At 52.5% G+C, this 10,392-nt stretch overlaps 1 protein-coding gene across 8 annotated transcripts in view; it reads left to right on the forward strand.

Annotated features, from left to right (window-relative positions):
• The window catches only part of SLC35E2B (solute carrier family 35 member E2B), a 30,033-nt gene that overhangs the window by 6,788 nt on the left and 12,853 nt on the right, over positions 1-10,392 (forward strand). For all 8 annotated transcript variants that reach the window (XM_019658510.1, XM_019658511.1, XM_019658512.1 and 5 more), the window contains one exon: positions 9,933-10,361. In XM_019658510.1, the coding sequence (XP_019514055.1) occupies positions 10,043-10,361 (319 nt within the window). In that variant the 5' untranslated portion in view covers positions 9,933-10,042. The remainder of the gene's footprint in view (positions 1-9,932; positions 10,362-10,392) is intronic.

Genomic DNA, 10,392 nt, shown 5'->3' on the forward strand with positions numbered 1-10,392 from the left:
ACATGAGGGCCAGTGATGCTGCGCCCTCTACAGCTAAGATGGTGAACAACAGCTCGACCTGGAGCTGGGCTGCCGTGAGTCGCCGGCGACAGCATAGGCCGCAGTGGGGCTGCAGTGGGCTGCTGTGAGCTACCGTGAGTGGCTGGCAGGCAGTGAGAGTGGCTGGCAACCACCGTGAGTGGCCGTCCAATGGCCGGCGACTGGCTGTCTCAGCCAGGAAGAGTGCAATGATCACAATATCAACAGGGGCCAGTGAAGCGACATCCTCCACAACTAGACTGAAGAACAAAAGGACAGCAACTTGTCTGTTCCCCTTCCCCAATTCTCCAACGCTGTTCCCTCCCCCAGCTCCCCATGAGTGTTTTTTGTTTTCAGCTGCCAAGTGTAGAGTAATTTGTTATGTATACGGCAGTAGACAGTTCACACCCACCCTTCGTGTGTTTATTGGCCATTTAGAAATCCTTCTGTGGCATGTGTTTTCACCTACATTCCCTATTGAGTTGTAGGAATTGTTTATATATATATAAACACCATCCCATGCAGGAGTCGAACCCAGAAACCTTGTTGTTAGGAGCACATGCTCTCACGAGCTGAGCCATCCTGCCACCTGTTGGCAGCCCAGGCACAGCATCACTGGCCCATGTGGGAACCGAATCAGTGGCCCCGTTGCTCAGAGTTCGTGCTCTTAAGCCAACTCTTAATCAACTGAGCCACTCTGCCGGCCCCCTAATTATCTTTAATCGCACTGTTTACATTTGCTCACACTGTTCCTGGATTTTGCTAGAGGACATTCGTTCACACTTGCTCCTGTGTCCTTTTGATGTGTCCCTATCATTCTTTGATATGTCCCCTTCTTCTTTTCTTTCTGGGCCTCTAATATGCCAGCCCCGGAACCAGACATTTCACTGAGGAAGCTGGTTCAGTTCAGTGGAGAATGACATTTAGAAACAAAGATCAGGACAGTGGGTGTGCTCACTACTGTTGGGGTGTCATTGCCTTCAGGGTGTCTCAGTAGACAGAGCTGTGAAATAGATACAGAGATAGATGTATTATGTGCAAATGCGCACATACATGGCTGTGCCCATACATCCATCTATACATGCGTCGGTCCATTTTCCATCCATCCACTCATCTATCCATCCTGCATCCATCCATCATGAACCCACCATCCATCCTCCATCATCCGTCCATCGTCAATCCACCCATGAACTCATCAATCCATCCTCCATCATCCATTCATCCATCCATCCACCTGTCATCCATCTATCCATCTATCCACTCATCTACCCACCTATCATCCATCCATCCACCCTCCATCCATCCTCCATCCATCCATCCATGAACCCGTCCATCCATCCATCCATCCATCCACCCACCCGCCATCCATCCATCATCCATCCATCCTCTATCATCCATTCATCCATCCATCTATCCTCCATCCACTCATCTATCCATCTTTCATTCATCCGTGAACCCATCCATCCATTCATCCTTCATCCATCCTTCATTCATCCATCATCCATCCATTCACCATCCATCCATCCATCCATCTACAATCCATCACCATCCATCCATCCATCCATCTATCCACCCTACTCAAGCTCTGTCCTTTCCCCAGAGACGATTCTTCTGGTCTCCTGCCTGGAGGGCAGCAGCCTGGCCGCCTCTTGTCCCTGCAGGCTCTCGGCTATGGGTCTCCATATCCAGCAGTGTTTCCTCCTGATGCCACCCCCTACCCCCCATGCCCTGGGAGCCCCTGCAGTGTCTGGAGTGTCCTCAACTCTCCGGCTTTGCCGTCTATCCTTCCCCCCCCCCCACCTGTGGTTTAGTGTCTTGGCAGGAAGGGGTAAGAAGCTGCCAACATCTACTTTCATTTTTTAAGACATTCAGGTCTCTCACTGGGACTCCAGATGAGTTTGGATGCAAAACGGAAGCCATGTGACTTGGGCTCCTGTGCCCTCAGCTGCTGAGGAACAGCAGTCACTTTGGCTGGATGTGGAGGCCAGCAGGGCCAGCCCTTCCCTGCGCCCGGTCTTTCTCAATTGTCACATCGTCCCTGGACCAGGTGGGCTGTTTGTGGAGATTTGAGTGTCGTGAAAAGATTGTGACTGGAGGGCGAGGTCTGTCCTGGGCTCACTGGGCCCTCCTCTGGATGCAGGTGGATGGCCACATTGGTCCCTGTGTGTGGAGCAGGGGACATGCCACCCCACGGACACAGAGCTCCAGCCACCCATGGCTGTGGTCAATGAGCCACGGGGTTCAGGGGAAGTGTTCACTGAGAAGTGGCTTCTGGGCAAGGGGAGGGCGGGGCGATCAAACCTGCCAGGAATAGTTCCAGCCGCCCCCCCCCCATCCCTCCTTCCTGGATAGCTGGTCCAGGTGAAATTGGATCCACAGTAACAGCAGCGGATTAGTGCTAACAGCGGGCTCTGCCCAGAACAGGCAGCAGTCACGGACATGGATGCCGGGGCCCCTGTGGCTCAGGCCACCCGAGGACCTGGTGGTGCTATTTCTGACGGTGGATGGGGTGCTTCTCCATGTCTGCATCTCGACCTAGCGGAGCTGTGGAAAGTAACAGGACACCTGTCCATGCACGAGCCTCATGCTTAGTGGCAGTTCTCGCCCCGCCCCGTCCTGTGGCCCTGCTCCCGTTCTGTGTTCTTCGCTTTGTCCAGAACTTTTTCACCTGCATTTCTAAGCACAGTGTGTAGTGTTTGGGTGCATTCGGCAGCGTTTTGTGGAGCCACTGTGTTCCTTCTGTAACACTGTCGTATCATGCCAGTGTCACAGCTCATGGTTTACGCCTGAGCTGCCGGCACGTGCGCCAGTCCCAGACACACAGTTATTTGTTTTTCTGATGATAGCATTTGGGTTGTGTTTGTTACCACCGAAAAATACTACATTAAACCCGCCCGAGAGCAGATTTCATGAGGGTTTGCAGGGCTTCCATCCAGCGCTTGATTGATTTTCTCTTCTTTCCTTGTTCCCTGTCACTTGCAGTTACTCGTGAAGGTCACATCCTGACCATTTTGATCAGGAATGGGTGTTTCCAACCTGGGGACAGTGACTGTGACCTTACTGTGGGTGCCCCTGTGCAGTGGCTTTTGTTGACTGGCAAAAAATAATTCTCCAAGTAATTCCAAAAGAAAAGGTTTATTCGGGAAAAAGAAAAAGCAAGACCACCACCGCAGTGCGGAAAGCACACCTCCTACACGGAGCTCCGACGGCAGCCACATGGAGGAAAGAAACCCCGATTCCAAGATGGCTATTCCCTTTATTATGATCCCTCCCCCGGAAGTTACCATAAGGATAACCGGGAAGTCAGGATTGTAGAGTTAACAAGGGGCCCAGCTCCACCCATAGTCCTCCCAACTCTATGGTTAAGCATCTTAAGATGCCAGTTCACTTTTATCATTCCCCCCTCTTGGTCAAGATCTTTCTTCTAAAAGATTATTGATCCATAGTCAGGTCTTTTATCCTCAGGTTTTTTAGTGTCCAACCTTTTGTTCCTTGATGTCTGTTTAGCCCCTAGTCCCTCGGTATCAGAAGGGCCTCTTCTAGGTGTCATCTCTGACGTCATGGGAAGAGGGCAGGGATTGGGAGACAGCTGGTGTCCAGTGTCGACTAGCATCTGAAACAGAGCTTAAACAGATAAAGTAAAAAGACAGAATTAGAACATAGCAACCTAACTTATGTGGCAGGTGGTAAACTAGGAACTCAAACTCCTTAGGGTCACCTGCTTTAAAATTTTGACAACTTTAGTTTCGGGTCACCAGACTGTGTGTTTTTCCAGTCAGGGTTTGGTGCCTTCTTTAGGTGTGACATGTGTATCCAAGTCTATTCCCTCTAGTTTAGCAGCACAGATGTTTGCCAACAGTACCTGGTGAGGGGTTACAACAGCATAACCAGCACGGTTCTCACCATTTTTGTCCTTTAAGTATGAACCATCGGTAAACCATGAGAAAATCAGTTTTACCCAGAGGAGTTTTCTGCGAATCGTCACGAGGAGTCAGAAGGTGATCTGTTCATGTCAGGAAGCCATGAGGGGCTTCCTCAATGTCAGGAGGAAGGAAATCCAGCATGATACTTCGCCAAGAAGTCTCTGCCTAATAAATGGGTAAAGGCACAAGAACTAAGAAGAAAAACGATGTTAATTTTCATCTCTTAAGGGACCCAGACAAAAGGTAATAGGTTCAAATACGTAAACCTGTTTGTCCAAGATGATTAAGGGGAAGGACTGGAAAAAAAAGAAAAAGAACCTTGTAATTCCTCAGAGCTCCGTCACTGGGAATTTGGAAGGCCTGAAAGAAGCTGGTTAGTAGGCAGAATGTCTTGTAAGCTTAAACTTACAGCAATCCCTTTTCCCGTGTCCTTGCTCCTTGCAGCAAAAAGTTGAAATTCTCTGGTTTTCCACAGGGCCTCTTGTTTGCCACGGCTGAAAATCAGATGTCTTGGCAACCTTGCTTTTAGGCGGCTCCTCTAGGGTACTGGCAAGCTCATTAGCTAAATTTACCAATTCTAGGGTCACATAGTTCCCCATCCCATCCTGGATCTTAATCAGGACAGAAAGGTTTTTATTTAGCCTGTTGACAGACAAGGAATTAAAAGGAACACGTGTGGAGTCAATATCTGAAGGAAGACCAGAATTTTCTTTAAAGACCACCTGAAACCTATTATAGTAGTCATGGACAGATTTGTCAGACCTTTGCGAGCAAGTGTGGATTTTGCTCCAATCGTAGACTTTGGAAAAGCCTCGGGAATTGCTGGATGTAGCTTTGGAGCAAGTTCCCTGCTTCCTCCCAATAATTGGAGGTTTGCTTTTCTAAACCCCTTTCAGGATGTTCCCATCCGGCAATCCTCATCCAATGTCTAGCTTGGCCTTCACCAACAAACATGGATCAGCTGGTACAAATCAGAAAATTCAGGTTGATATGCTTGACTAGTAATATCAAATTCCTTAGCAAACTTATTAGAATTCTCAGTTACTATAGGAAATTCCTTTACAGTGGTTCGTAACTCAGCTTTTGTCCAGGGAATATAAGAAATGTGGGTTTATTAAGATCTCCAGAGGGTTTAATCTTAAATGGAGTACTGATAGGTTCTGAGGAAAAAGAGGGAGGAGATTTGAAAGGAGGTGCCGCTGGGGTTTGAGTTGAAGATGGGGAAGGCGACAAACAAGAGCAAGATGGTGTGGAAGGTGGAAGAGGCGTCAAAGAAGCAGTGGGGGAAGGGCAAGGGAGTGTTGTAGACAAAGAGCACAAGGTTTCAGATGCCATTCTGTTTTTTAGACTTTTTAACAGTTTTTATTAACTTTGAGACTCTATTTTGTAAACTGACAACTTTAGATTTGTAGTCCTGTTTGGCAGCCTCCATATACCACTCTAAATATGCATTCCATTCCTCTTTCTCAGTTACAACACTGTTACCATCCAATTAAGTTTTTCTTTGTTTTTTTTAAAGGTTTTATTGGGGAATTGTGGGGAGGGAACAGCGCTGAGGAATCGGGGGAAGGGGAACAGACAAGTTGTGGTCCTTTTGTTCTTCAGTCTAGTTGTGGAGAATGTTGCTTCACTGGCCCATGTTGGTATTATCATTGCGCTCTTCCCGGGAGAGGCAGTTGCTCGCCAGCCATTGGATGGCTGCTTACGGTGACTCAACAGCAGCCCAGCTCCAGGTCGAGCTGTTGTTCACCATCTTAGCTGTAGAGGGCGCAGCGTCACTGGCCCTCATGTGGGATCCGAACTAGGGCCCTGTTGCTCAGAGCTGGTGTCCCAAGCCAACTCCTAACCAATGCGCCACTCGGCCAGCCCCCATCCAATTTAGTTTTAAGAAATTCAAGTTTGGAAATCTCAAAAGTTACCCAAAGTAGCCACTGATTTCTAAAATTACACTTAGTCAGATCTGCCCATTTAGTTAAATATGTGCACAAAAATTCTCCGTATTTTGTGAGCACGTGCTTAGCTGGTGTCCCTGGAGGAGGGACAGTGTTAGAAGGCTTAGACTTTAGAGATCCCATTTTAAAGGCTGGGCCCCAAACAATTTACAACTCGAATAACCTACAGGTGTTCCAGAACTCACCTCACTCTGGAACAGTCTGATCACTGGGAATGAGACCGAAGGCTAGAATCCGTTCCGGGCAAATAACCAACGCTCAGGGAGTTTGGTTATCGGCTGAGCGGCGCGGCACTCCATTAACTTTTCACTGACACAGCACGATCTAACATTGGCTAAACCGACCAATTTCAGTAGAAATAACATCCCAAAGGGATGTTAGGCGAAGGCCAGTTTTGTCTCAAAAGACAGCCTGCTTTCCGAAGAAAGCAAGCCAACTTGCCACGAGTACAGGCAAAAAACCAACAACAATAGGCCTTAAAGCATTCACACACACAACAAACAAACGAATGAAACAAGCAAAAAAATGTTTTTAATTCCTGAATAAAGCCTGAAGAGCGCCAAACGCAAAAGCCTGTTGGTTCAGATCCAGGAGAGAAACTCACCCCGCAGCCCCTAAGCCAAGTAGCAAAGCACTGGAGTGATAAATGGCTCAGTAGAGGCGCTTTGGTTTGTTCGCCGGGTAGAAAGCTGCCAGAGTTCCGTTCCTCTCTGGATCCTGGACAGCAAGCCCCCAAAAAGTTGACTGGCAGAAAATAACTCTCTAAGTAATCCACTAAAGAAAAGGTTTACTCGGGAAAAATAAAAAGAAGCAAGACCACCACCGCAGTGCAAGAAGTCACCTCCAACAAGGGAGCTCCAACTGGCAGCCCACGTGGAGGAAAAAGACCCCGTCCCAAGATGGCTAATCCCTTTATTATGATCCCTCCCCCGGAAATTACCATAAGGATAACCGGGAAGTCAGGATTGTAGAGTTAACAAGAGGCCCAGCTCCACCCATAGTCCTCCCAACTCTATGGTTAAGCATCTTAAGATGTCGGTTCACTTTATCACTCTCCACGTGGCCGCAGTTGAGAAGCAGTCGAGAAGCTAGAATATTCTGATGTCTGGGCTGCACTGCGATGCCTGAGCTCACCAGCTCTGCTTGCGCCTGGGTGTGGGCACACGCAGTCAGCACTAGGGACCTGGGGGTGTTGGGGGCGTTGGTTCTGCTTCCCTCTGTGGCCTTGCCTGCAGCCAGCACAGCTACGACGTTCACGGCCATGGGAGCGGAGGGGCTGGGGAGTGGGAGCCAGGAGGTCGGGTCCCCAACCTGAGGGTGATCAGAGCAGTGAGAGCGCAGGTTGCCTGCAGGCTTCCCGACTGAGCAGGGCCACTGCCAGCGCAGCTCCAACGGAAATGCGCGAACAGACCGTAGCGTGTGCTGACAGCAGCATTGCCAGAGTGGGACTCATCTGGGTGTTTATTCATGACATTTTTGTCATGCGAGGAGATGGAGGGACTATGGCCGCCTGCAACCCGATGGTAGGTCTTTGTTTAGAGAGAATACAGGAGAATGTGCCTGGGTCACACAGCGATTTCTTGTCCCTTAAACCTCTGACCTGAGCATATGTGACGAGGGCATGTCGGGTCCCTGCCCACAGCGCCCACAGTCACTGGGCATCTGGGTGGGAGCGACGTTGTCCATGTTGGCAAGAGGGGCCCCCCCGCTGCTGCTGGACGCTGTGGGAGTCTCAGATGAAAACCAGGTGGAGAAGGAAGGTGCTTGGCCACGTGTGAGCTGGAAATGCGCGTGTTTGAATCAGAGCATTATTCTGTGATGTGACAGAGGGAAGGCCATGGGGTTGTCCCTGGCCTGCCACTCGAGCTTTGTTCTGTGCTCTTTGCCGATCCTGTGGTGGCTCCTGGAACACCAGCTCCTGCCCCTGCGATGAGGCTCAGCATTGGAAGGTCAGTGACGACTGTAGGACAGGGGTGACAAATGACTGTCGGGGCCCCTGAAAAGAGGGGCCTCAAAATTAAGATCTGGCCTGAGGGAGGCTTTCCTGAGAAGGCAGGGCCACGGGAGGTGGCCGTGCTGTCCTGTTGGTGGGAGGGGCAGGGCAGGTATGTGGCTGGTAGGCAGAGGGCTGCTGCTGCAGGCCGGAGCCAAGAGGCTGGGTGGACCCTGCAGGAAGGAGCCCAGGCGGCACAGCTGGGCCGGGCCCTGGGTGGATTGCTCCCTCTGCCTGCCACCAAGCGCATTCCTTCAGGGGGCAGGGTAGGTGGGCACAGAGCTCACTCTCAGCTCAGGGCGCCGTGTCCTGGCTGCAGGGGCGCGGGGCCCACAGAGGCTCAGCTCTCAGCTCACTGTCACTCCGGACAAAACACTGGCCCTGAGCTGGTGAAGAGGAAGAAGGAGGTGGCGCTGAACAGAGACCTCGGCCCAAGGGGCTGAAGAGCTTGTGATAATCCCGCAGGCAGTGGCAGCCCTGTTGTGGTCTGGGGTGCCTTTTGGGGAGCTGTCCTGGTGTACCAAGGGTCGGGGTGCACCTGGTGGCTGGGGAGAGATCAGGGTGCTTGCTGAGCTAATGGTGTGACTGGACAGACCAGCCGCGGGGAGCTGCAGAGGGCGGAGGGGGAGCGGCGTGGCTCTCAGCGTCTGGTACTGCCCAGGCTGGGTGGGAGCCAGGTGTGGGCATCACCAGCTCAGTCTGGGTCCGGCTGCTTGAGGGGCCTGTGAGCACTCGCAGGTGGAGGGGCACAGGCAGTGGCGGCCACCTAAGCTCTGAGGACCAGTTGTGGGGCAGCCAGCTGGACACCCAGCGCGTCCACTGCATACACCTACATGTTAGGGATGAAACGTAATGGGCACCATTTCAGATGCATGACTGAGCCCTCCCAAAGGAAAGGAAACCCCAGATGTCACATACTGAGGGACCCGCAATCTGAGCAGTCGGCTGTTGGAGGCTGCCTGGGCGGGCCAGGGGTGGCCCAGGGACTCAGGTGTGATGTCACTGGGAACGTGGGAGCCCAACCCTCCTGAGGTGGGGCGGGCAGTGGTGCGGGAGAAACTGCTGCTGATGAAGCCAATATCGTGGGGGAGACGCTCGCTTGACATGTGGGCACAGGCCGAGCTACAGCCGTGGGGCCTGGACTGCTGCAGGGTTTGTCTGGAAAGAGGTGTGAAGTTGGCCCCGGCTGGTGGCAACCCTCAGCCCTGGCAGATGTCCCCTCGGCCCCTGTGCGGCTGCATGCCAGCATCTGCAGAGGTGATCACAGCGCATCAGGGACTGTGCCTGGCGCCACTCAGCCAGCATGAGGGGTCAAGGTTCCACCACTGACATGACCTGTCAGACTGCAGTGAGCAGCATCAAGAAGGAATCAGAAGCTAAGGAAAAAGCAAGATGCTGAGGGAAAGAGGCCAATTTGAAATGGGACCAAACAGCACGTCCACAAATGGAAAATCTGGTGGCTGAAATCTAAAGCCTGGTGGGTGGAGTAAGACCGTAGCGTGTCTGCCAGCAGCAGGTCGGTCCTCATGCAAAGAACAACTCCAGACGCTGGATAAGACGTTAACAGGTTGCTGGCCTGGGCAAGCCAGCAAGTGTGACATGTGACAGGACCAAGACCGCAAGGGGACAGGCCCAGGGCAGGGCACCATGGCTGGTCCCAGAGTGGACGGCAGGTGCAGAGCAGTGGCAGCGCCAGGCACCAGGCAGCAAAGACCCCAGGCCTGGGCCAAACTGACCAGCTGGCTGTAGCTGTAGGACGAGTGGCCTGGTGGGGTCTCCAGGGCCAAGGACCAGGGGTCCCAGAGTGACAAGGGGCCTCTGGATTCCACCACCTTAGCAGCCAGTGGACAGGGCACTAAGGCCAGGCCTGCGTGGGGGTTCATTTTGGTGGGGCAGCCAGAGCAGTTGGGGACCCGGGGTTCAGTGCACATTTTTCAGGGCAGTGGCTGACACGTGCAGACAGTAGGCCACAATTCCACGTTTGCTTTCCAGTTATTTTAAGGACATTAAAGGTTGCGTGAGCAATGTGTTTTCTTTCTGTTACAGCCACAGCCCCGCTCTTAGCAGGACGCCATGCTGACGGGTCCCAGTGTCTGTCCTGCCACCTGAGGGTGGCGTGGCCGTGCTGGTGCATCTTGCAGACGAGAACGTGCACCATGTCAGCGGCAGCAAAACCCCAAGCCCCAGCAGAGCCGGCCCCGGGTCCTGAGGAGACGCCCCGGGGAAAGCCGCCCCTTGGCTGGGGCTCTCTGTTCGGCCACCGCGAGAAGATTGTTTTCACCAGGAGTGATAGCGCCCCCGGGGAGAGCGTGCTCACCGTCACCATCAGCGAGACCACTGTCATCGAGTCGGACCTGGGGGTGTGGAGCTCACGGGCTCTGCTCTACCTCACGCTCTGGTTCTTCCTCAGCTTCTGCACCCTCTTCCTCAACAAGTACATCCTGTCCCTGCTGGAGGGCGAGCCCAGCATGCTAGGTGAGCCGGGACCTCCCAGATGAGGGCAGGC

The sequence above is a fragment of the Hipposideros armiger genome, unplaced genomic scaffold (assembly GCF_001890085.2).
Source record: "Hipposideros armiger isolate ML-2016 unplaced genomic scaffold, ASM189008v1 scaffold_284, whole genome shotgun sequence".
Classification (NCBI taxonomy): domain Eukaryota; kingdom Metazoa; phylum Chordata; class Mammalia; order Chiroptera; family Hipposideridae; genus Hipposideros; species Hipposideros armiger.